Consider the following 26,987-nt stretch of genomic DNA (forward strand, 5'->3'; position numbering starts at 1 on the left):
AATCCTGAGAAGAGGGACCAAAGCCAGAGCCCAAGCCCACTGCCCTTCAGTGCCGGATGTGTCTGTGTGTGCTGGGGGGGCGAAGCCTGAGCCCTGCCGCCCAGGGCTGAAGCCTTTGGTCTTTGGTTTCAGTCTCGGGTGGTGGGGCTCAGGCTTCAGTTTCAGCCCAGGGCCTGAGCAAGTCTAATGCCAGCCCTGGCGACCCCATTAAAATGGGTTTGCAACCCACTTTGGGGTCCTGACCCACAGTTTGAGAACCGCTTAACCTAATCCCGCAAGTGAAGGTTTAAAACAAATGGTAAAGTGGCATTAATCACCCCAACTCCTATACACAATGTATAGTTTAAAGAAAAAACTAAGCAAAGGGGTGAGGACACAAGTGAATACACAGAGAATAAACTTCCCCTTCACTGATGCAGAGTTTCTCTGTAATCCATAACAGCACAAGTAAATTGTCCGTAGTGAATAAATCAGTCTAAGGCATGAGTGAAAGGTTTTAATTACATGAATTTTGCAAAAAATATAATCAGACTAGGAGTCTTTCCAGGGTTCTAAATATTATTTGTATCCTAGCATAAAGATTTCTCCCTACAAATAAATAGTTCTGCACAAGAATTATGTCAAGGCACAGATACCACATTTTTAAGGTAGTCTTGAATCCCAGAACAAGGGTACTGTCACAACAATAATTGGAAAAAAACTATTTCCTATGATGGTTCTGTGGGTGTTTAAAAGAAAGCTTTCTGTTGTAGGTAGGAGACCTTGGGAAGTGGCTTTGGGGCATTTTTTTAGCAGTACTTTGATGTACTGTATGTATGTAGATGCTTGGTTTTTGAGGAAGACCCTACAGATATGGCTAGAACAGACCTCAGAGGGTGCCATCCAAATGAGTAATAATGAGGACATAAAACTATCATAAGCTGATCCTTTCTAGTGGAAGAAGATAATACTGCTGTGACAGGCATCCATCAGGTGCTGCTGTTACAGTCTCACACATAATTTTTCATAGTTTGTGAGTACGTTTTTGGTCTTGGAAGAAATGTTTATGGTAGTTTTTTAGTTTACAAGGCTCTGTGTAGATTAGAAAGTGCTGTGTAAACAACAGGGGAGTTTGGTCTCTGCCTTGGTTTCTGACTAGAGTCAACTCTTGAGGCAGAGTTGCTCCCTGTGCGCTGTTTAACCATCTGGTTTCAGGACTTTGTAAATTAAGCAAGTTATATGTAGAATATGCCCAGATTCTGTGTCACTCATTTTTCATCCACTGAGGCGCCAACTTGGAAGGCCCTGAAATTCTGCTACCGCTTGGGAGAGAGGGGACACTGACACTGGTGTCAGAATGGGACACTAGTGTCAGAAGTCAACGATGCTTAGCATTTATATAGTGCACTATAAACACCAATCAATTTTCAAACCACTGCTATGAAGGCGGATAGAAAGCATGGTCTCCATTTTATAAAGACGGAAACCAAGGCAGAGAGGTCAATTGACTTTCTCAAGACCACAATGTGGATAAATGAGGTGCTCCTAGCTCCCAGTCCTCTGCTCAGACAACTAGGGAATGTTCCATTTTATAGATGAGTATACATTTCTGTAATGCTTCCTGTTCTCATTGGTAGTTATTTGTATTACTTATGCTAATATAGTCTTACTTATTTTGATCATCCAGTACATTTAGTAAAGTTTGTTTCTCTACAATACAGAAACTGTTAGTAGACATGTCATGAATAGTGTAAAGATGCTCACACTGTAACACGGTAACATCCTGTTAAATAGAGAGATCCATTGATTATATCACTGTATAGTGTTTCTCTAAACAAAAGCTCACTGTTGAAATGATCATTGTATTGTCACTAATGTTTACATGGTTAGGATTTGTAAACCTGTTGTAAACTTCCTAAATAAAGTGAAAAAAATAATGAAAAAAAATAGTAGAAGAATTATGTTAGCGTAGTGTCAGCCCACATAAGCTGAAAATGTTGTTGTTGTTTTTTTAAACCCAGCAGTTTACCAAGATCTATTTATGTATGTGTTTATATGTGGTGTTTACTTCTGGTTTGACTGTGTTTTTTATCTACCTTAGGACGTTTATTTACTCATTCTTCACGAGAGGCAGACCTTTCCCACTGCAGATACTTCTCTTTGGCATGCTATTCTGTATCTATAATGGTTTCCTTCAAGGGTACTACATGATTTACTGCGCTCAATACCCAAAAGATTGGTTCACTGACTTCAGATTTACATCAGGTAATTACAGACTACAGGATTTCCAGTATCTACTCTCTAAGCAGTGTGGAAGCATTTTGAATTGTGTTCTAAACTTTATTGCAGCTGTGAGTCAAAGTCAGTGGTGATGGGAATCAGCACAACACCTGCCTGCTGGACTCGGTACTCCGGGGCTGAAGCACCCACAGGGAAAAAATGGTGGGTGCTGCTGAGCACCCACCGGCAGCCCCCTATTAGCTCCCCCCACCCCTCCAATGCCTCCCGTCTGCCAGCAGGCCCAGCGGATCAGTGCCTCTCCATGCCTCCTGCCTGCCGCAATCAGTTGTTCTGCAGCGTGCAGGCAGGAGACTGGGGGGAGGAGCAAGGACGCGGGGCGCTCAGGGGAGGGGGTGGAACTGGGCGGGAAGAGGCGGGGCAGGGGTGGAGTGGGGTGGGAAGAGGTGGGGCATGGGTGAGGGCTGGGGAAAGGGGTGGAGTGGAGACGGGGCTTGGGACAGAGCCGGAAGTCTAGCACCCCACGGCACTTTGAAAAGTTGGCGCCGGTTCCTGCTGGCCCAGATGTAAAGACTAAAAAGAACCACTTTTGCAATGAAAATAGAGGAGTTAAATGTAGTAGCTTTTTCCCGAGCAGCCACCTTTGAAAACACCAGCTATTAAAGCACAGACTCAGATCATTAGCCTTGCTATAGCCTTCTTGGCACCACATTAGACCACTGCTTTGTTAAGGCCTGAGGAGTTGCAAATTCCAAATGAACTTCTCAGGCCTTGTCTACACTAGGGATTCCCCCTAATTCCAGCCGTCGATGGCCATTCACCAGTGGAGTTGCACTGCTGCGGACAAGACAAAGCCACAAGCTCCGTCTGTACAAATTGTGGCTTTCCTTGCCCATATGAGGGGCTTGCACTGATGCAGCTAAACTGATGGCTGGTGACTGATGGATGAAGTCAGGGCAAATCCCCTATGTAAACAAGGCCTCATAGACTAACTTCCTTCTCCACCTGAGGCACATGCAAAGACTAAAGAACAAATTTGGTCCTAGTGTAAGTAGGTTCAACTCCACTGACTTCAGTGATGTAATATGCAGGCTGAATTTGGCTCTGGAAATTCACTGAGAGTGAGTTATTGAGCAAGGGAAGCCAGCTGATGTGCTCAGTTCAAGGGAAATTTTTTAAAAACATGCATACAAGAAATGATGATAAATGGGCGGGGGGAACCTTCTTTTGGGCTTTTTTTTGCATTATGTAAAATGCCCTTACTTATAACTACAGCCCTATATATTCTGCAACATGCTGGGGGTCTGTGTTCTGCAGAAAGATCTCATGACTTACTATTTGAATTGCAGTAATGCCTGGAGGCTTCAACTGAGGTCAGAGTCCCATTGTGCTAGACCAGGGATCAGCAACCTTTCAGAAGTGGTGCCCCGAATCTTCATTCATTCACTCTAATTTAAGGTTTCGCGTGCCAGTAATGCATTTTAACGTTTTTAGAAGGTCTCTCTCTATATGTCTATATTATATAACTAAACTATTGTTGTATGTAAAGTAAACAAGGTTTTAAAAATGTTTAAGAAGCTTCATTTAAAATTAAATTAAAATGCAGATCTTATCAGTTTAGTGCAGTGGTTCTTAACCTGGGATGCACGCACCCCTTGGGGGTGCGAGATGCCCTTTCTGGGGGTGCGAGACATGCGAGATTTTTTTAGAAGGTAAATCATAGAAAACACAAATTAAGCACAGGCACATAAGTACTTTGTTTCATCAAACCTATGTATTTATTAACATTATACATGTTTTAACAATTACTGTAATATACAAACAAAGTTTTTAAGTTTTCAAATTTTTAAGCTAATTGTAGTGTACTTTTTTATAAGGGCTGCGGAGCACTGGGACCAAGCCAGGAGCAGAGCCCTGGGCTGGCTGCTGGTACCCCAGGCTGGCAGGAGGGCCGGCGGACGGAACGCCAGACCATCAGCGGGCTGAGCAGAGCCGGTGGACAGAACCCCAGACCGGCAGCAGGCTGAATGGCTCCTGCCAGCTGGGGTCCCAGCCACTGGCCCCACTCAGTCGCTGCCGGCCGGGGGTTCCGTTCACCCAGGCCGGCAGCGGGTTGAGCAGGGCCGGTGGCTGGGACCCCGGCTGGCAGCAGCATGCCAGTAAAAATCGGCACACGTACCGCCGGTTGCCAACCCCTGTGCTAGACACTCAGAACAAACCTAGCAAAAGTTTGCCCCTGCTTACAGTCTAAATAGACAAGACAGAGTGGGGAGGCCAGAGAGGTGAACTTGCCCCGGGTCACCAGAAGTCAGCAGCAGAGCCAGCATAGAGCGAGGTCAGGGTGGATTATATACAGTTAGTATTACACTCCACTTTCTTGCACCTCAGTTTAACCCTTTCCTAAAAGCAAGGCCAGAGTTCTGTCTTTTCAGAAAGTATTACACAGCGTAAAACCCCTGAATTTTGGTGTAACAGCTTCCAGTCACTTTCAGGAAAAGAAAGTACCACACAATTTGCCTGATAAACAAATATTTATATATATGCAAACAAAGACAACCAGTGTAAAGAGTAGTTGAAGTATTAAATAACTTGTAAACAAAAAGCTATTGGCTAGTAAATCTATGCGTATGTCCTTCCATACAGACTTTCACAAACTTGCTGCTGCTATTAAAAATGCAAGGCTTTAGCATAACACCTACACTCTACTTTCACACACAAATAAACAGTCTTGTTTTCCTCCTGATCACCTTCAGAGATGATTTTCTCAGTCTATAGTGTGGTCCAAAAGGTAGCACATGCCACCTGAATTTGTTGGGCCTGGAATGACGCTCCAGAGGCTCTCCATCCCCAAATCAAACAGATATGGTCAATGGATTCTTCTAGCTAGCAGTTCTCAGTACTCTGTTAATAGAAGATTGGCTCTCCTAAGCTTGTGCATCAGACAGGAAGATTGTGTTTATAGCCAAGATGTTAGAGATGCTCAGGGGCGGCTCTAGGTATTTTGCCACCCCAAGCATGGCAGGCAGGCTGCCTTCAGCGGCTTGCCTGTGGGAGGTACCCGGTCCCGTGGATTTGGTGGCACACCTGCAAGAGGTCCGCTGAAGCCGTGGGACCAGCGGACTTTCCGCAGGCATGCCGCCGAAGGCAACCTGCCTGCCGCCCTCGCAGCGACAGGCAGAGCGCCCCCCCGTGGCTTGCCGCCCCAGGCACACGCTTGGCATCCTGGTGCCTGGAGCCGCCCCTGGAGGTGCTCATGACCCAGCCCTGACAACCAACACCGACCTGCCAACTATAATGTATCTCACATGACACTCATGCACTTAGCAACCCAGTACACTTTCCTGCAGGCCCGCTTAGGCCTGGTCTACACTGCGGCGGGGGGGGAGGGATCAACCTAAGATACGCAACTTCAGCTACGAGAATAGCGTAGCTGAAGCTGATGTATCTTAGTTCGACTTACCTCGCATCCTCACGGCGCGGGGTCAATTGCCGCGGCTCCCCCATCAACTTTGCTTCCGCCTCTCGCCGAGCTGGAGTTCAGCAGTCGACGGGAGAGCGATCGGGGATCAATTTATCACGTCTACACTACACACGATAAATCAATCCCCGATAGATCAATCGCTACCCGCCGATCCGGTGGGTAGTGTAGATGTACCCTTAGATGTGGCTTATTCAGCTGAGCAGCAGTAATGTCTGTAATTGTGTCCAGCAGCCAGTAGGAGATGCTGTGATACACAATCTGCCACATACTCTGTTTCTCCTGATGAATTACAGTGGGAGAAGCAGCAATGGGAGGAGGAGCGGGCAGCAGACTCCAGGAAAAAGACACTAGTTCCTCTGCCAGGCTCCCCCAGCTTCTGACAGACAGATAGCACTCTCTTGCCTCCAGCTAACCCTTGCCCAGCCCTGCCAGACTCTTGGTTGTCCCTGTCCCCCCCAAAATACACCCCCTCAATTTTCCATCCAGTTACCCTCAGGCAACTGTCAGCAATTCCAGACTCACCAGCGCTCATCCAGTATCACCTTCGAACACTCATTCACCACCTTTCCCCAGACTCCTAGCACTGCCCAGCACCCACCTCTGTACATCCCAGATTCCCTCCAGCACTCGCCCACCCATATATCTTCTGTGACCTATCCCAACTACGGCAGCCAAGTTCTGCACAGCCCCATATCCTGCCCCTGTCACTGCTCAGGGCACGGTCTGTTGATCATAAGATGAATTTTATAATCATATGTAAATAATTTGCAAATAGGAATGGCCATACTGGATCTGACCCAAGATCTATCTGGTCCAGTGACCTGTCTCTAATAGTGGCCAGGAATAAATGCTTTAGATGAAAGTGTAAGAGCCCTGCAATAAGCAGATGGATGATTTCCTCCCCACATTAGGTCTCATCTTGATCTCTGATCGTTAAGAGATTAGCCTAAGCCCTGAACATGAGGTTTAATATCCATTCCAATATTTCATTATTATTATTATTATTATATTTATTATGATAACTGGATATTCTTGTTATCCATATAAATCCCTTTGTAAATCTTGTTATATTATGGATCCTGTGGAACTCATTGCCACAACCTAACTACACATTGTGTAAAAAGTATTTACTTTAATCGATTTTGAATTTGTCATCTTTTAATTTAATTGAATGTCCCCTTGTCCTTGTGTTACGGAACAGAAAGAATAAAAAGCTCCTATCTACCTTCGCTAAACCATTCATTATTTTATAGACTTCTATCATGTGCCCTCTTATTCAATCCCAATATTAAATCTTTCTTGATACAAGAGTTTTTCCAGGCCCTTAATAATCTCTTTGCCCTTTTCTGGGCCCCTTCTAGTTCAGCAATATATCCTTTTTGAGGTGGGGTGACCACTTCTGCACACAGCATTCCAGATGAGGCCAAACCACTGATTTATATGAAGGCATTATAATGTTCTCCATATTATTCACCATCCCGTTCTTTATACATCTTAACATTTAGTTTGCTTGTTTGACCATAGCTGCACATTGAGCAGAGGTCTTCACTGAACTGTTGACGGTGATACCAAGTCCCTGTCCTGAGTTGATGGAGTTAATTTAGAACCCTTTAATGTGTATTAATTTATTTTTTTCCTCCAATATGCATTATTTTGCATTTATCAGATCATCTGCCATCGTGTTATTCATTCACCTAAGTTACTCAGATCTCTTTGAAGTTTCTCACAGTACTCTCTCTGGTCCTGACCAACCTAAATAACTTTGTGTCATATGCAAATTTTGTTACCTCACTACCTATCCTCCTTTTCCAATCACTAACAAACGTATGAAACAATACAGGACTTAGTACAGAACCATGAGTCACATCACTGTTAAATTTTAGTCATGATGAAAAATGACCATTTAATACTACTCTTTGCTTTGTTTCCTAGCTAGTATTTGATCTATGATATAATGCTTGCCTCTTATCCCATGACCTGGCTTCTTCAGTAGTCTCGTCTCTTCTCTGTTGTCAAAACCCTTTGGAAGCCTAACTACATTGTCAGGTAGTTCTCTTTTATCTGCTGTTTCAGTGAGGCATTCAAAAAATACTAAGAGATTAGTGAATCATGATTTTCCTTTGTAGAAACCATGCTAATTAGACCCTATCATATGATCTCCAGATGTGCTGTTATTCTGGTTTTAATTATCATTTCAACCAATTTGCCAGGTGCAGATGTAATGCTACTGGTCTATAATTCCCCTTATCATCCCTAGAGCCTTTTTAAAATATAGGAACAATGTATGCTACGGTCCAGTCCTCTGGACAGTGACTATTTTTAATGAATGCTTTTTGTTAGCATTTCATATCTGAGCTCCTTCAGAACTCTTGAGTCTACACCATATGGGTTTGGTGACTTATTGCTTCTTTAATTTTCAGTTTGCTTCAGCACCTCCTCTTCTGATATCAGAGGCCTTGGCTACACTGGCGCTTTACAGCGCCGCAACTTTCTCGCTCAGGGGTGTGAAAAAACACCCCCCCCGAGCGCAGCAAGTTACAGCGCTGCAAAGCGCCAGTGTAAACACTGCCCCAGCGCTGGAAGCGCGGCTCCCAGCGCTGGAAGCTAATCCCCACAGGGAGGTGGAGTACCTGCAGCGCTGGTGACGACTGATGCAAAGAAATCATTTAGCTTATCAGCAATGTCCTTTTCAACCTTAACTTCTCCCTTTAATCTCTGGTGCTGCACTGATTTTTTTCACAGGGTTCATACTACTGATGTATATGAAGACTCTCATATTGTTTGTTTGTTTTCACAACTTCAGCTATTTGCTCTTCAAAATCTATTTTGTCTCTTCTAATTTCCCTCCAATTGAATGCCTACTTTAATCTGTGCCTCTGTTTATTGGCTTCATTGGGGCAGATTTTCAAATGTTGAAGGATTCCTGTTCGGGCTTGAATAGCTTCTCGAACCATGCCATTTGGTTAATCCATTGCCTTTTTGTTTAGCTGTACATGTGTCTTCGGAGACTTTTTTTCCTCCCCCAGTAGCACACATGCCACCTCTAAGGATTTTACTTATTTACTTTTAACTTTAGGGTATTAGTTCAGAATTTGCATAAAATGACATGCTTGAATAAAATTTGGCAGCTATGTGGATATACCACCCTGGGTCATCTTCAGCAAAGGGTTCTGAATAACTCCTATATTTATAGAATTTTCACCTTGAGCTCTGATTGGCTCTGCTCTCAGGCTGAAGATGTGTAGGATAGACAGAACAGTTTGCCCATAATGGAAACTTTGTTTATGGCTTCAAGAAACTTATTAAGCTATCTCAGTAATTACAACACCCTTCTGGATGTTACTTGGCACTTCCAGCTGAGTCCCTAATTCTATTCCCTGCACAGAGACTTCAAACAAATCCATTCTGCCTTCCTGTTGCTCCTTCTCCTCTTTTTGGACTTAAACAGCTACAGTGTTGTGACAGCGGGTACCAGGCATTATTGCCCCCTGCCGAAAATCCTGTTGCCTTGGTGCACCCCGCCCTAGAGAAGCGGCACTGTAACAAGAGAATGGCAGCAAGTTTGGGATCTCTGTAGTTGTCTAGAAAGGCCTGCCTGGGGCAGCTGCTGGTGGAACCAGTGAGATTTGGTCCGCTAGTGGCTAAACACACTGAAGCAGGCAGCAGCCAATCGGGGCCCAGCAGGCCAAATGAAAAGGGATGGGTGTTTCTATCAAATCAAATGGCAGTTCCTGGGAGAAGCCAGGGTAGGGAGGGAGGATGGAAGAAGGAAGGATCAATTGAACTTCCCTCTACCATAACCCAAGAGGCCAGGCCAGGTCAGGGCCTATTGTTGACCACACTTTGCAGTTAGGTCATGGAGAGACCTTATTACTGAAATTAGGTGAGCTGACTTCATGAGACACCACCTGACTCAGGCAATAAGTATATGGCATGGTTACGTTAGAAGAAAACTGAGGTCTCCTGAGTCCTACTCCAGTGTTGTATTTACTGCCTCTCACATGCACTGTTGGATTTTGTAGCAGCCCGCAGTGCATGGGAAAACATTCAAATCTAAACATTTGAATTGAATTAATACTGTGTTATTCATTGTGAACTCAGTGTGCTGAGTGATTCCTGTGAGGTGCCAAATGCCCTCAATTCCCACTGCAATCGGAATCAGGTCCAAAATGAACAACATGGCCAATGTTTAATTCAATACAAACATTAGTGAATATTTCCTCAAGTATTTTAATTGGCTGTAACAATGCTTGCTTCTGATGCATGCACAAGATTGGGCTCTGCTGCAGAATGTCAGTAGTGGCACATAGCAGCGGTTGAGCAGGGGCTGATGAGTCAAAACAGGAGTATCTGCTGCTAGGGGAGGCTGGGATTTTAGACATTTTGCGCTGGCTGCTGAGCACTCTGTCTTTCCCCGCTCCCTTCTGCTTGATAAGAAGGGCATGAGGGCTCAATCTATGCACTTCACTCTAGGCTGCTGGGAGCAAGAGGAGAATTCTCTCCTCTTCTTATGACTGTTGGGAGGGGGCTGTCCCTCCCCTCTCCACGATGTCTAGAAAGGGCTAGGGAGCTTTGGACAGTTTTTTCTGTATCCTGACGTGTAGACACCGAGAATGAGACGATCTGGTCACTCCTGTTCACCCCAATGTGCTCGGGCACTGAGAGGGGGAAAAGGCTAGGGTCACCCAGAAGTGAAAAGAATCGGTCTGAGGGTCTCCTTAGGGACATAGACAAGGACATGACTAGGAAATGAGGTGCAAGCTACTTCCTGGTTTGAAGGAAATATCACAAAACCAGGTGCTCTTATGATATTTCTGACCCCATCTGAAGTGGAGCCAGATATTATTTTCTGGGGGTTCGGTTCTGCACTGGGATGAAAATAATAGTCACTAGCTTGGATCAGGGTCCTTGAATGTGACCTCTCCTTCTTCCCAGTTCCCACCACCCTATTCCTCCTCCCTCTCCCAAAAGGCATCTGTGGCAGAGAAGTAGGGGGAGGGAACTAGTTTTGAGGTTCTGGCTTTGACCCATTTCTGTTAATTATTAGAGCTGGTCATCACTTCTCCAGACCCACCTCTGCCACAATGCCTATGAGACATTCACCAAGGTGTATTGGCAAGGCTGAAGGGCAGGTGGGGAAAGGAAGTATTATTTATATACATAATTGCTAAATTTGTTGTATAAAAGCAAATTGACATGGACACAAATAGTGACTATGTTGATTGTATCCCTCCACTCTTCCACCTGCTTCTGGGGATAATTAGTTGTCTTATTGTGTAAGCTCTTCAGGGTAGGGAGCTTGTGCTATACAAACCTCTGTTTATACAGCCCCTAGCACGATGGGACTCAAACCAAAATATAAATATTTAATAATGAAAGACTGGAATTTTCTAAAGCTACAATTATCAGTTTATAATGTTATCACCATACATTTGTTAGGAAAAGCTAAATGCACATTTAATGAAACTGTCACATACTACTGCATTAATAATAAACGCTTTAAAAATGTAATGTACGTGTTGATATAAGAGCAGCTAATGGATGTGGAAGAGCTGATAAGCTTTATTGTATCAACTCTTCTTATACTTCTTGGGTCCCATTCTGCTCTCTACCTCAGTAAAACTTAATTGGTCTTACTCCTGGTTTACACAGGTGGGAGAGGGGAATTTGGCCCAAAATACCAAAAAAGTTATCATATTGCACAACACTGAGTTAAATTGACAGATCCAGGGAATTCAAAGATAAGAATATTGGGCCTTAAAATCATCTCTAGCATAAATGTAATAATCAGTAGAGTTACATCAGGGCTGAATTTGGCCTTCCATTCCGAAGTTGCACTATTTTTCCTCCCAGTGTATTTCTTGCTTCCCCCAGTATTCATGAACAGAGTTGTTAAATATTAGTCACAATAACGGCAACTGTACAATTAGCATTAAAATGTCAGAGAGACAATGGGGGTATGACATTGTGGGATGCAATCCAGACTAGTGAGGGGCTGTGTCACCCCTGCCCTGAAATGCTGGGGTGCCTCACAATGCTTTGCTGCTGTAGCTCCCAACCTGGGCTCCTCACAAACAGCCTGTCAGCATGCAGGTCACAGCCTGAGTCTCTATGTATAGCCACAGCCCTGGTCCAGCAGCTCTGGGCCCAGCAGCCTGTTAGCAAACACCAGCTACTCTCTGGCTTCTAGCAGCCTTGGTTACTCCTTGCAGAGTGACTCCGACACAACTCCCAGTCATGGACTTCCCTCAAAAAACATGTGTTCTGCACAGGGGCGGCTCTAGGGATTTTGCTGCCCCAAGCACGGCAGGCAGGCTGCCTCCAGCGGTTTGCCTGTGGATGGTCCGCTGGTCCAGCGGACCCTCCGCAGGCAAGCTGCCGGAAGCAGCCTGCCTGCCGCCCTCGCGGCACTGGCAGAGTGCCCCCGCGGCTTGCCGCCCCAAGCACATGCTTGGTATGCTGGGGCCTGGAGCCGCCCCTGGTTCTGCACTGTCCAGCCCTCTGCTGGATAATCCAGATATATTAGGTCAGTTGCCCCTTTAAGGGGATCAATATACAACAGTCTGCTATCTTAAATGGAGTTACCCAAACAATTCGCAAGACTGGATCAGTTTTAATTAAAGAATAAAACAAGTTCATTTACCTGCAAAGCGGTAGATTTTAAGTGTGTACAAGTATAACGCTTTAAAGTCAGAAATAATCTCAAGAAGAAGAAAGATAAAACACTTTCTAGCACCAAACTTAACAAACTAGACTTGGATCAAGCTGAAGTCTTTTAACACATGTTTAAAGTAACATTGCTGACCAAACTCTCAGGCCAGTATTTGCTCCCAAAATCAATGGCTGTTTCTTTTGTCTTAGGTGAAAAAGAAACAGATGGATAGGGAAAGAGAACTTGGGCTGTTTTTGCCCATCACTTTTATTGTTCAGTCACCCTTTGAAATGAATTTTCCTGAGGATTACCCCTAGATAAAGTTCATTCCCACTGGGAGGTTGAAGTCAAGGAGTCTGGGGGTGAAAGAGGTTCCTCGCAGTTAGTGGTAGTATATACATAGTCTCAGATGCAGATCTGTTTGTTTCTGCCCCACTTCCTTGCCAAAGAATTACTGTTTGATAGGTGATAGCCCATCAGCTTTGATGACACCTGGCTAGAGGTATGAGCTTGTCCTTTGTCTTTGAGAAACAGATTTACCCACTCCCTAGACTTGTCTGGTAAACACACTTCAGTCATGATTTCAGCTTATGTTCATAACTTGATATATAATTGTCTCTCTCACCAACAGAAGTTGGTCAATAAAAGATATTACCTCATTCACCTTGTCCCTCTAATATCCTGGGACTAACATGTCTCTAACAACACTGCAATTAATCCTGATTTTCCTTTCACTTGCCCTAATTTCACACTGGTCCAACTCCACTGATTTCTCTAGACTTATTCTCAATTTACCCTGATGTGAGAAGAGTCAGGCCCAACAAGTATACTGCTGACTGAATTAACATAGAGAGAGAAGGTGGGTGAGGTAGTATCTTTGACTGGACCAACTTCTGTTGGTGAGAGAGACAAGCTTTCGAGCTTACACAGAGCTCTTCTTCAGGTCCTATGTAAGATCAAAAGCTTGTCTCTGTCACAAATGGAAGTTGGTCCAATACAAGATATTAATCACTCACCTTGTCTCTCTAGCATCTTGGACCAACACAGCTACAACAACACTGCATACAACAATAAGGGTAATCATAGTCAGTTTGAAATCTATGAGACACGTTCTGTTTTCAGACATGTGTATGCTTGAAAATCGGCAGCCAGGAATGGAAGCTTTGAGCACCCTGATTTGGTTTCTTTCAGATTACCAAGGTTAACAATCTTCCGATGCATTCTACGTTCCAGATTGAGGCTTAGGGTTAGCGTATAGTCCATGTGTTTTAGCACATACCCTACTGACCCATCCAGGGACACTATGCCTTCAACCTTGTTCAGATTTCTTCTGCTCCTGGAACACATCATCTATACTAGCAGCTGTGCTGAGGTTACATTATGATCCCATAACTAACATAAAATAATGCTGTTTTGTAATAATTCATTTATATGTATTGGGTCCAATGGTAGAAATCATTTAATTGGGTAGCTTTCTCATTAGGATACCAAAAAGCATAAATTTTGAATTGACAGCATGGCTCCAGTTCAGGCCAGGTGTAAAAGGGTGAATTCAATGGAAAGATAAATTTGCCCTAATGAATACACTTAGGATATTAGAGTAGTTATAATAGAAAATCTAAGGGATAAAGAGAGCTGGCAATTTCTCCAGGAGACAGTATTAAATGCACAACTGCCAACTATTCCAATGTGGTGTAAAGATAGTAAGAGGCCAATATGGTTCCATCAGGAGCTTTTAAAGCTGAAAATCAAACAGGAATCCTACAAAAAATGGAAACATGGTTACATTGATAAGGAGAACTATGAAAGAAGAGCATGAGCATGTAGGGACAAAATCAGAAAGTCTAACGCAGGGGTTCTCAAACTGGGAGTCGGGACCCCTCAGGGGGTCGTGAGGTTATTACATGGTGGGTCACGAGCTGTCAGCCTCCACCCCAAACTCCACTTTGCCTCCAGCATTTATAATGGTGTTAAATATATTAAAAGGTGGTTTTAATTTATAAGGGGAGGACACACTCAGAGGCTTGCTATGTGAAAGGGGTCACCAGTACAAAGTTTGAGAACCACTGGTCTAAGGTACAAAATGAATTATACCTAGCAAGGAGCATAAAAGGCAATAAGAGGTTCTTTAAATACACCAGGAGCAAGAGAAAGATGAAGGAAAGTGTAGATCCTCTACTTAGTGAGGAAGGAGAGCTGATGACTGATGTCATCCAGAAAATTGGGGTGCTTAATACCTATTTTGCTTCAGTCTTCACTAAGAAGCTAAATGGTGACCAGATATTCAACACAATATTAACAAGGGGGAAGGGAATGCAAGCCAAAATAGGAAAAGAAAAGGTTAAAGAATATTCAGATAAGCTAGATGTGTTCAAGTCATAGAGTTTAAGGCCAAAAGGGACAACCAGATCATCTAGTCTGACTTCCAGTATACCACGGGCCACCAACCTCACCCAGCACCCCCACACTAAGCACAACAACTGAAATTAGACCAAAGTATTACAGTCCACAGGAGACTGGACTGTTATGAGCCACACGCAGAGAATAGGAGGGATCAAGGTGCACCAGGGCCTGAGGCCCCTGCAATCACAGGGAAATTATTAAGTGAGATATACTCAGATAAGCTTGGCAAGTGACCCACACCCACGGTCCCCGCCAATCTGACCTGGGGGGAAATTCCTTTCCAATCCCACTTATGGCAATCAAGGTACCTGCACCATAAGCTTCCTGAAACTTTGTGAGCAGCATCTATTGGGGCTACTCACCTCTGTAGGGCCTGATGAAATTCACCCTAGGTTACTTAAGGAACTATCTGAAGCAATCTCAGAACTGTTAGCAATTATCTTTGAGAACTCATGGAGGACGGCAAGGTCCCAGAGGACTGGAGCAGGGCAAACATACTACCTATTTTAAAAAAGGGAACAAAGAGAACCTAGGGAATTGTGATCTAGTCATTCTAACTTGGATACCTGGAAAGATACTGAAACAAATTGTTAAACAATCACTTTGTATGCACCTAGAGAATAATAGGGTTATAAATAATAGCCAGTATGGATTTGTCAAGAATAAATCATGCCAAACTAACCTAATTTCCTTCTTTGACAGGGTTACTGGCCTAGTGGATAGGTGGAAGATGTGATATACCTTGATTTTAGTAAGGCTTTTAACACAGTTCCACATGACATTCTCACAAGCAAATTAGGGAAGTGTGGTCTAGATGAAATTACTGTATATTGGTTGCACAAATGGTTGAAAAACCATATGCAAAGAGTAGTTATCAATCGTTCACTGTCAAATTGGGAGGACATATCTAGTAGGGCCCCACAGGGGTCAGTCCTGGGTCCAGTACTATTCAATATTTTCATTAGTGACTTTGATAATGGAGTGGAGTGTGTGCTTATAAAATTTGCAGATGACTTCAAGCTAAGAGGGCTTGTAAGCACTTGGAGGACACGATTAGAATTCAAAATGACCTTGACAAATTGGAGAAATTGGTCTGAAATCGACAAGATGAATTTCAACAAAGATAAGTGCAAAGTAGTGCACTTAGGAAGGAAAACTCAAATGCACAACTACAAAATGGGGAATAACTGGGTAGGCAGTAGTACTGCAGAAGAGAATCTGGGGGCTGTAGAGGAGCTCAAATTGGCTATGATGCAGCTGTGGAAAAGGTTAATATCATTCTAGGGTGTATTAACAGGAGTGTCCTATGTAAGCATGGGAGGTAATTGTCTTGCTCTACTTGGCACTGGTAAGACCTCAGTTAGAGTACTCTTTAGGAAAGATGTGGGTAAATTGCAGAGTCCAGCAGAGAGCACAAAAATGATAAAAAGTTTAAATAACCTATTAAGGAAGGTTTAGAAACTGGGCATGTTTAATCTTCAGAAAAGAAAACTGAGGGGGGACTTGATAACAGACTTCAAATATGTTAAAGATTGTTTTAAAGAGGACAGCGATGAATTGTTCTCCACATCAACTGAAGGTAGGACAAGAAGTAATGCACTTAATCTGCAGCAAGGGAGATTTAGGTTAGATAGTAGGAAAACTTTCTAAGGGTATTTAAGCCCAGGAATAGTCTTCCAAGGGAGGTTGTGGAATCCTCATCATTGAAGGATTTTAAAAAAGGTTGGACAAACACCTGACAGGGATGTCTAGGTCTACTTAGTGTGATGAATGTTCTGAGCCTCATGAGTCATCTGAAGTAATTTTCTGCGAATAGTAAGGCTCCAGCCAATCCACAAGCAAGGGTCTAACCAAGTGACCCCAAAGCAGAAATATAGACTTCCAATGAAAGCACTCTGCTCAATGTCACTATCTTGTCAGGGTTACTTCCAACAGCATAGTGGTTCTGACAGACTGCTCCTACTCCAGCCTGTTCCTGCTCCAAACAAGGCTGGTTGCCCAGCTGACCTGACGCTTGGTCCAGCTTCAGTTTAGAGGGCTGGACTTGATGACCCCCTGAGGTCCCTTCCAGTCGTACATTTCTATGATTCTATAATTAGCCAAACCAGGAGCTATCACACCAATCAATATCTCATTTTCATTCTGTAGGTGTTCTGTTGTTTTTGTTTGGCATGGGGATCAATATTCACAGTGACATCCTGCTACGCCAGCTAAGGAAACCTGGAGACCATACTTACAAGATTCCACAAGGTACATTCTCCTTATGCCCCTCACCCAAAAAGAGTAGCACAACTGGATAAATAGTGGGAGGGGGAGGGGCCTAGCAAAAGTAAAATATACATCAACACACAAAGCTCTTAAAGTTATTTGGAGCCATTAGTTTCACATGGATACTTGGCCCAGATGTTCCCCCTACAGCATGAATTAATTGCAGAGGCATGGTAATCATACATCTTTGGCCTGAATTTTGCAGATGACAGGGAGAGTTCAGCAGGCCACTCCTACCTTCTGAGCCCTGAAGAACACTTTCTATGTGAAGCTTGCACAACTTGGGTTTTTGGGGGGTGCCCAGCTGTGGGATAGGAAGTGTCGTAGGCTATACCTCTCTAGCACCCCCTTAAGGGGAGGGCAGATGCTGCTCCTGTCTTGGAGTTCAGGGCATCTGCCCCCTGGCAGGGGAGTTAAAGTAGTACAAATAAAAACTCAGTCTGCTTCCACAGCCCATAAAAAGCAGAGTCCTAGGCCTTCAAGAAGCCAAAGAGCAAAGTACCAGCCCTCCTTCTTTCTGAGAGGGCCTGAGCAGCCAAGACTTTCAAGCCTGGGTCAGTAACCTCTGCTTCCGGGGGCCGGGAGTTCTGAGTTGCCGTCCTGCTCCTTCAGAGTGCTGCCCTGCATTGAGCAGGGATCCTCCAGATTAAGAACTTGACAATTTCCAGGCTTGACAAGTCTCATGAGGTGCACTGTGTCGAGTGTGATTGTGCCCAGAGGATCTGCCCCAGCACATACCTGACCCCTTAAGATGGAGATCAGAATCCCATCATCAAAGCCTGAATCCCCCACTTCCCACAAAAGAAGTCTACATTGCTGTGTTTCTTTCCTGCATGATGATGTACTCTAAAAATATTGGGTTGTAGAGACAAGTAGCATAGCATATACTCCTGGGGGAATTCTGCACTACTGTGTGCATGCAGAATTCATGTCCCTCTGCAGAATTTCTATGCTTCCCTGCAGAAAATGATGGGGATGCAACGAGAAGCCACGTGGTGGTGGATGCGGGGTTGGGAGTGCCTATGGGTGTAGTGCCACTGTCCCTGAACATTTCAGCAAGCGTAGATCTGTCCAGCTGAATGAGGATGCAGCTTGGCTCCGCTGACTCTGCAGCTGGACGCTGGGCCCTAATGATGGTCATGCTCCCCTTCTGTGTGCTAGAGCCATCCTGTTTTCTGTACAACAATGAGTGCCTGTGGTACTAACGGCAATCCCCCAGTTACCTCTCCTGTCTGCAACCTGAATGGCAGTCACATGGATCTTGAACCAGGTGCCAGGACTAGGTCAGAGGTCACAGTCTCCAGTTTTCCTACCTTGTGAATAATTTCCCAAAAATATTGCCAGTCCTGACCAGTAATGACAGGGTAGTGCCAGTGTTGAGGAAGGAGCTACCAGGAGGGCATCCATATGCTGACCAACAGTTAACTATAGTCATCCGCTGGGGCAGGCCTTCACATCTCCATGAATGCACTGGAGGAAGATTATCTCACTTGCGACCCCTTCTACCGCAGCCTGGGGAGACTGGACCAAGGTGTGGCTACATCTGGAGTCCAACAGACGATGCACTTTTGTCCCATTAATCAATCCAAGTGCTGTTATTTTGGTGGGCTCTTTCTTCCTTGCTCTGCTTTCTGTTGTCCACATCTGGGCATACTCGCACTCCATCATGGGGCATTCTCTTCAGATGTGTCCCAGTTGCCTACATAAGAAAAAGATCACCATGTTGTGGTCTGAGCCCATCTTCTCGTTCAGCGATGACCCTGTTTGTTGTAGGGGTCTGGCATCTAAGTCGTAGTAACCCCCACTCATTAGCAGGGCTGTGGATCAACTGTCCGGGTTAAATTTTTGTCTGGGCCCTTCCTGGCCTGTTGCTGTGACTCACTGAGAGACTGAAGACAAGGGTATTTGTCCCTGATCAGCATGGGGTGCCTTCACCTGACCTGGCTTCACATCAGGCTGGGTCAGCTTCTAAGCCCTAGGTTGTCCCCTTCCATCTGTCTCTGGAGGTTCCATAGCAGCCAAAAAGTTTTCCATCAATTGCACCACCATTGTTAATGCCGTTGGTTGATTGCCTCAGTACCCACTCCCATACCTGAGTGAGGAATATTTGTATGAACTGCTTTACAATTACTAACTTGGCAACTTGAGCTCCAGTTTTCTCCTCTAACTGTAACTGCTACCAGCAATGGTCCTTCAGTTTTTGGGCTACCACCTGTGGCTGGACTCCTTGGGGACACGTTTGCATACAGAAGTGGTGGAGGGGCACCTCTTTGCTGATATAGAGAATGTCCAGCATGGCAGACTTAATCACCGTGTAATCCCAAGCCAGAGCCATCCCTTAGGTATGGCAAATCGGAGCGACCGCCCCAGGCCCGCGCTTTGGTAGGACCCGCAGGAGGTGGGTGGGGAGGTGAGGTGGGAGGCAGGCGGGCAAGCGGGGTGAGAAGGCGAATGGGGAGGCGAGCAGCAGGTGGGTAGGCAGGTGGGGGGAGCGAGGAGGAGCCCACCTACGAGAAACTCCCCCTCCCCCCAGCGCCTCCTGCCCACTGGCGGCCCCACTGATCAGTGCCTCCCCTTCCTCCCCCTCCACCTACTGCAGATCAGATGTTTCGCTGAATCAGGAGGCGGTGGCGGGGAGGGGAGAGAAGTGAGGGTGCCGCACGCTCCGGGGAGGGGTGGGGGGGCGGGGGCAGGGAGAGGCGGGGGGGGGGGAAGACGTAAAAAGGTGGGGTGGGGCCTTGGGGGAAGGGGTGGAGTGGGGGCAGGGCCTGGGCAGAGCTGGTGGGGAGAACTCCCTGGCATATTAGAAACTCGGGGCCTATGTCCCAGGCTCTGGACCCCGCTAGGGACGGCCCTGTCCTAAGCAGCCACAGGGTCAAGCCCTCAGCAGGCTGTCAGTCAGGTAGGGGGTGAGCACAAGCGCCAAGTGCTCTGGAGGCCTGCTCCTGGACCTGCTCGAAAGTGGTCAAGAAAACCTCAGGGTCATATTTTAAAACACAAATCAGACAAAGAATTCAGATTTAAGTCATAATTCTAACATTATAATAAGGTTTTACGTTAAATGTTGCTTTAGTGTAAATCTTTTAAAACACGAATCAGGCCCCATGTTAGTCAGCTTTACTGGCCGCTGGATCCCTGGCTGCCCTGGCCACCTGTTGCTCCACAAGTAACGGTTGTACCAGGTTTTGTTGCAGGTCTTTCTGCTGGGTCACCATCTTGAACAGCAGCTGCTGCTGTTGGGTTGTCTGGAGCTGTTGTTGAGTGGCCCGTTGCAACAGTTGCTGCTGAAACTCCCATTTCTGGGTTGACTGCTGTGGCTGGCTCCCTGTCAGCCAGCCACTTGCACCATTGCTCTGGATCTATGCTGCTTGGGTTCTTCGTCTCTCATGTGCACAAGATTCAAATCTCCCTCTAATTTACCCTTACGTCAGGGTTGGGACATAAGCATTCTCTACTGCTATACCGCTCTCACTACACCTAGGCCTTCAGGAAAACAAAGAGAAAAAAAGAAGATAGAAGAAGTACTGACACTCCTCCTTTCTGAGAGGCCCTTGGTAGCCTAGACTCTCAAGCTGTATTCTTGGTCAGAGCCCCCTGCTTCCAAGGCTTAGGGGAACTCTGAGTTGCAGTCAGCACTGAATAGAAATCAAGCCTCACAGGTGTGCTGGGTTGATGCTGAGTGTGCCCAGACGAGTGCTTTAATTCCTTTCTGACGGGCAGGTGGAAATGACCCAACACAGGGCAAAAGAGCTGAGGACTTCTTCTGTGTCATGCTCCCCTGTCTATGGCATGTTCCCCTGATGAATCTATGGCCTATTGTGTAAAAATTGCCCTGAACAATATTCTGGATCTATGTTTTGCCATTGCCAAACCTGCTCATCAACCTCTTTCCTGCTCCATCTTCTGTCCCCTTTGGAGAGAAGTGATTTGGGAATGTCTTGTCCTTGAGAGAGAAGTGGTCTGAGCTCAAGATGGGGATCTAGGATCTTTCTGGTTCTAATTCTGATCTTGACTCTGACTCCTTCTGTTGGCTTGTTGCCTCTGGTAACCTCTTTCTGCATCAGTTACTAATTTACCCTAACATGGGTTTGGTGAGTAGCAAAGGACTCTAGCTCTAAAATATAGATCCAGAATTTGATCTCCCTGAAGTTCAGAGATTCATAGATTTTTAAGGCCAGAAGGGACCATTCAATCATTTAGATTGACCATCTGCATAACAAAGGCCCTATTCCACCCAAGTTTGATCTGGGAAATAGGTTCAGGCCTGTCTCTAGCTGTGAGAATTGATGTTTGTAAAGTGGTTTGACGTCTGTGGACTTATTTCTCCTCTCACTTGTGCCAGTTTTACTTTAGTATAATTCTACTGGCTTCAACGGAATTATTCATTGATTGACATGGGTTCAGTGGGAGGAAAATCAAGATTTCTAAATGTGAAAAGTGTGACTTACAGTCTCCACCGTGCAAAGTTTGTTGTTGACTTGAAATAAGAGTAATTAGTTTTCACTCTTCTTATTTGCACTTGTGACTCTTTTTGAATGCAGGGGGACTGTTCACATATGTATCTGGAGCTAATTTCTTTGGTGAGATAGTGGAATGGTTTGGCTATGCCATAGCAACCTGGTCCATACCAGCCTTTGCATTTGCACTTTTTACACTGTGCTTCATTGGGCCACGTGCTTATCACCATCACAGGTATCAAAACCAAGATTGCTTCATGCTCGCCTACACTTGCATAATCCCAGGGATGGGGGTGGAATTCAGGATAAAGTTGAAATGCTCAGTACTGTATATTGAAGCAGAAATGCCTCATTATTTAATGTAAAGAACATTTAATGTGGGGACATCAGGAAAAAGCATGATGTGGTGGTGTTTAGCAAGTGGAGTTTTCAGTTGATTCCCTCATTACATTTTCTAGAACCTCCATTTTTGAAAGTGACTTATGGTTTTGGGTACATTGATTTTTGGGGGGCCCAACTTGAAGCACCTTAACGGGGCCTGGTTTTTAGAAAGTATTGACCATCCATCCTCTGAAAATCAGACCCCATTAATGTGAATTATAGAGTCAACACTGAAATGGAAGAAAGTGTTCCATCAGCAAAGGTAACAGCCTCTATTGCTGAGCATTCCTACAAGCCTCTACAACTTCCATGAGGTAGCAGTCAAGGAAAGTGCTTTAGTCCAGGCCAGGAGCAGTTCTTAGTGATCCATACCTGGACATTTTGGGGTGAAATAAACACAGCAGTAAACTGTAACTCCAAAAAAGTCAATGGGTCTGACTGTCATTTACATTAAACCCCTTTACACAGCTCTGGCAATGTAAAGGGGCTTAAAGTGACTGTAAGCTACATTACATCTCCGACCATGTTAAAGGCCCCTTTTGACTGCCACAGCAGTGTAAAGGGGCTATAATGTAAATGTGAATCAGATCCTAGCAATTTACTTTGGATTTACATTGTTGTGAATAAGAGTGGGATTTTGCCCTTAGAGCTACAAAAAATACTGCAAGAATTCAGATTTAAGTCATAACTTTAACATTATATTAAGTTTTGATATTTAATGTTACTTTTCTGTAAATCTTTTAAAACGTCTCTTTTGTGCAGTTACTGAAATTGGTTACAAAGTGAGGCATTTTGGGGGATTGCAGGATGGAGGAAGATTAAGCTTTGTTAAAGCAATAAGTGAAGTTTTCTGGCATACATGCAGTTTCACTCTCATTTATTGTCTTTCAGGTACTATCTCAGGATGTTTACAGACTATCCAAAATCAAGGAAAGCCCTGATTCCTTTCGTTTTTTAAAGTCTGAAAATGAGGACTCCTTTGTTTTTTAGGGGGGTTACATAGCCTAATTGTAAACTGAGGTTTCACTGTAAAAAACTTGTGCAAAACAATATTGTTGGTTTAAACGATCAGTAATGTAATTCTGAACTAACACTCTTGTGTTTAACTGCAGTAGGTACCACAGATAACTTTACTTGGAGACACTGAGGTAGCTGAATGTGCAAAGGGAGCCCTGCCAAACAATGGGCATGATTGTTAATGGAGTTACACCAATGTAAAACTGATGTAACCCTACTGATGTCAATGGAGTTACATTGGTTTAACACCAGTGTATCAGAGTAGAAAATCAGGCACAATATCTGTGTTACCTCTTTAAACAATAACTTTTCTACGGCTAGACTACTGCTATTTCACCATCAGGGATCATTATGTTGTTCGTTAAAGCATTCACAGCTACCTCAGGATTTTTGTCTTGCAAATCCAGATTCTTTTCAGACATGTAAAAGTTGTCCACCCTCTATTGCTATTCTTACAAAGGCTAGAGGTGCTGAAAGTAGGACAAAAATAAAAACCACATAAGACATCTTCTAGTGAGTGAAGATGTTCTCTGATGCCAGTACTTAATTTTGTCCGAGAAAACATTGTCAGATAGTCTCCATCTTCTGAACTGACATAGGAATATTGTTGAATTTCCACAGAAGCCGGCGTGTCTCCTGCTAACAGGGCCGGCTTCAGGCACGAGCCCAACAAGCAGGTGCTTGGGGTGGCCAACGGTGAAGGGCGGCAGGTCTGGCTCTTTGGTGGCAATTCGGCGGCAGGTCCCTCACTCCTTCTCAGAGCGAAGGACTAGCCGCTGAATTGCCGCCGAAGACTGAAGCGGCAGCAGTAGAGCTGCCGCCGAAGTCCCGCAGATCGCGATCATGGCTTTTTTTTTTTTTTCCCCTGCTTGGAGCGGCAAAAACCCTGGAACCGGCCCTGCCTGCCAAGGTTTCACCAGTTCCAATAGGAACACAGTTCCCAAAAAACCCTGATATTGTTAGTTACTTATTAGAGCATAATATAGATCACAGTAATTATCCCAGTAGATGGGGAAGACAAAGGTCAGACTCCCACAAACTAAACACATTATGTGCCTCTGAAAATTGCCTTTGGATTGATTGTATGCAATTTTATATACAGTACAATAAAGTTTATGTAAAACAGTGAGCTATCTCAGTCTGTAACTGTTTTTTATAGGAATAGTGTTGGGGGTGCCACACACAATTTCCGGTTTGCTCTCAGTTTCTTTCCCATGGCAGTCTCCCACTGTTTTGATATTATTATTTATTATGTTTACGATGATAGTGCACAGGGCCAACTGAGAATGGGGACCCATTGTGCTAGGCCAGGGGTTGGCAACCTTTACTATCAAAAGAGCCATTTTGCCCCCTCTTCCACTAAAGAAAAATAGTCTGGAGCTGCAAAACATAACACTGCTTATAAACTTTTAAAAGTTTTAATCTTTTTTTAATTTTACCTTTTACAACAATAGAATACAACAAACAGAAGTGCAGTGTGCATGTGTAGGCCTACTTTGAAATAAATTAAACACTGAACTATGCAGGCCTTTTTGAGTCCTTCCCGTATTTGTGTAAAATTAAAATAAAACATAGCCCACTTTAATATAAAAAAACATATAGTTGCAGCTTAGCAGTTTTAAAAAAGTAAACATAAAATTAGGAATGTTTTTTGACAAGTCCATTTCAGTGTGCTCTCATCCTCTTCGGGTTTCTTTCTCTGCCAGCAATCAACCAAAGCACCTGAACATACAATAAAAAACTACATCAGCTCCGCGTCTGAAATAAATGTTTTTTTCTGAATAATAATAGCCTATTAAATGCTAGTGTTCTCACCTGTTTAATGTGACTTCTGTTTCTGAAGCTCGATGCTGATCTTCCCTATGTCGGGGCTGTAAGATGTGACTTTGATCTTCACACAGGACTGTAGGCTCTCATTTGTGAGGCGGGAGTGATATTTGGACTTTATGAAGTTCATGCTCGAGAAAACTGCTTCATAAGTATATTGTGAGCCAAAGATGGACAGGACTCCAAATGCATACTTTTTCATGTTCATATACGTGTCGGGAATGGCACTCTATGTTTCAAAAACAAGTTTGTCGGGTTTGGGGAGGTTTTCAATATCATTCCATTTGTGCTCTTTAGCGAGAGTGGCCTTCTGACGGGCAACTTCTTCGAGATCCGCTGTCAGGCTTTTGAACTTGGACACCCATAAGTCTTTATCCGCTATGTTGGCCAGTTCAATTTCAAGATCGGGCTGACTTATCCCTGTGAATGCGGATATGTTCAGCAGGGATGGGTCGATGTCCAGCGGTGTGACAGGGAAGGACAGAGTGTTTTTTTCCTTTCTGAACTCGCTGAATCTTTCTCCAAATGCAGCTTGCATTGCCATAATTGCACGGTGTAAATAATCACAATTTATGTGATTGTTCTCTTCTTTGAACTCTCTCAGGGAGGGGAAGTGAGAGAGCGTACCTCTCTGTACATCTCTGGCAAACACTGTCATCTTGCGCTCAAATGCCAGAACATCCTCCAGCAACTGCAGGGCCGTGCTTCCCTTTCCCTGGAGATTTTTATTCAGCGTGTTTAAGTGACTTGTCATATCCACCATGAAATAAAACGTTTCCAGCCAATCGAGGTCTCCCAGTTCGGGATAGCTGAGGCCTTTGCTTTCTAAGAAGGTTTTCACATGTTCCAGACAAGCAGCGAAGCGTTTCAGCACGTCTCCCCTTGACAGCCACCGAACTCTGTTGTGCAGCAGGAGATCCAAATATGCGCTCTCAACTTCATCTAACCATGAACAAAACTGTCGGTGGTTTAACCCGTTTGCAATTATTTTGTTCACTATCTTAATAACGAGGTTCATCACTTCCACACATTCAGGGGGGAATGTTTGAGCGCACAGTGCTTCTTGGTGCAAGATGCAGTGAAACGTCATCAGCTCTCGATCCAGCGACTTTTGAAGTAAATTCACAAAGCCCTTCTGTGCTCCTCTCATACTGGGTGCACCATCAGTAGACACTGACACCAGGTGAGTGGTGTTTATTCCTTTGGCTTTTAGACAACTCAAAACAGCCTCACAAATGTCCTGTCCCCGCGTTTGGCCCTTTAGCGGTATGAGTTCAATCAGTTCTTCCTGCGGCCCATCAGAGTTCACGTATCTGCATAACAGTGCTGTCTGCTCAATATCGTTTACATCACTTGACTCATCACAGGCAATTGAATATGCTTGAGCTGAATTGATGTCATCAATTTGCTTACTGGTGATGTTTGTTGCCATTTTAATGGTCCTGTCCTTGACGGTCTTTGCAGAGAGAGGCATTTCTTTAATTTTCTGAATAATTTCCTGTTTGTTTTTTAATTCGGAGAATAGATGCTCTGATATTTTTATGAACAATTCCTTCATGTATTCTCCGTCTGTGAACGGCTTCCCCCTCCTTACGATCTCATGAGTTGCCACAAAACTAGCAGCTGTAGTTGAGTTTGGAGAGTTGATCCACTTCTTGAAAGTATATTTGCTCTGCTCAACTTTCCGTAGTAGTTCCGAAATCGCTCTCTTTCACCCATCTTCAGTTGGGTACTTTTCAGAAAATGCTGAGTGCTTGTTTTGAAAATGTCTTTCAACGTTACATTTTTTGTTGTTTGTTAATTTCTCACCACATATCAAGCACACAGGTAAGCCAGCGTCGTTGGCAGTGAAGGCAAAGGAATCTGTCCATGCAGAATTAAACTCTCTATTTTCTTCTGAGATTTTTCTTTTTTGGGATGTATTCATGGTTATCTTACCGCGGGGGTCGCACACTCAAGAAGCCACCTGCAGGTAAAGGCGAGGGCTATAGACGTGGATGTGACGCATATTTTAATTGACAAATTATAAAAACTTTTTAAAAATTCGATGTTAAAGTATCACCTCGAACTCCAAGATAACTGTGCAACAAAATAAACAAAAATAAAATAATATATAAATAAAAATTAAATTAATAACCGTTATTCTTTTTTTTTCTTTTTTTTTTCTTTTGTCAAGGCCGAAGGGAGCCACAACAAGGAGGCTGAAGAGCCGCATGCGGCTCCGGAGCCGCAGGTTGCAGACCCCTGTGCTAGGCACTATAAATACATATGAGAGACAGTCCCA

At 44.3% G+C, this 26,987-nt stretch overlaps 1 protein-coding gene across 1 annotated transcript in view; it reads left to right on the plus strand.

The window, feature by feature from the left end:
- The window catches only part of SRD5A2 (steroid 5 alpha-reductase 2), a 71,925-nt gene extending 49,108 nt beyond the window's left edge, over window positions 1–22,817 (plus strand). The window contains exons 2-5 of the mRNA XM_039532706.1: window positions 2,081–2,244; window positions 16,902–17,003; window positions 21,563–21,713; window positions 22,751–22,817. Of these exons, the coding sequence (XP_039388640.1) occupies window positions 2,081–2,244; window positions 16,902–17,003; window positions 21,563–21,713; window positions 22,751–22,817 (484 nt within the window). The remainder of the gene's footprint in view (window positions 1–2,080; window positions 2,245–16,901; window positions 17,004–21,562; window positions 21,714–22,750) is intronic.
- Window positions 22,818–26,987: the final 4,170 nt, after the last annotated feature.

This window comes from Mauremys reevesii, linkage group 3 (genome assembly GCF_016161935.1).
Source record: "Mauremys reevesii isolate NIE-2019 linkage group 3, ASM1616193v1, whole genome shotgun sequence".
Lineage (NCBI taxonomy): Eukaryota > Metazoa > Chordata > Testudines > Geoemydidae > Mauremys > Mauremys reevesii.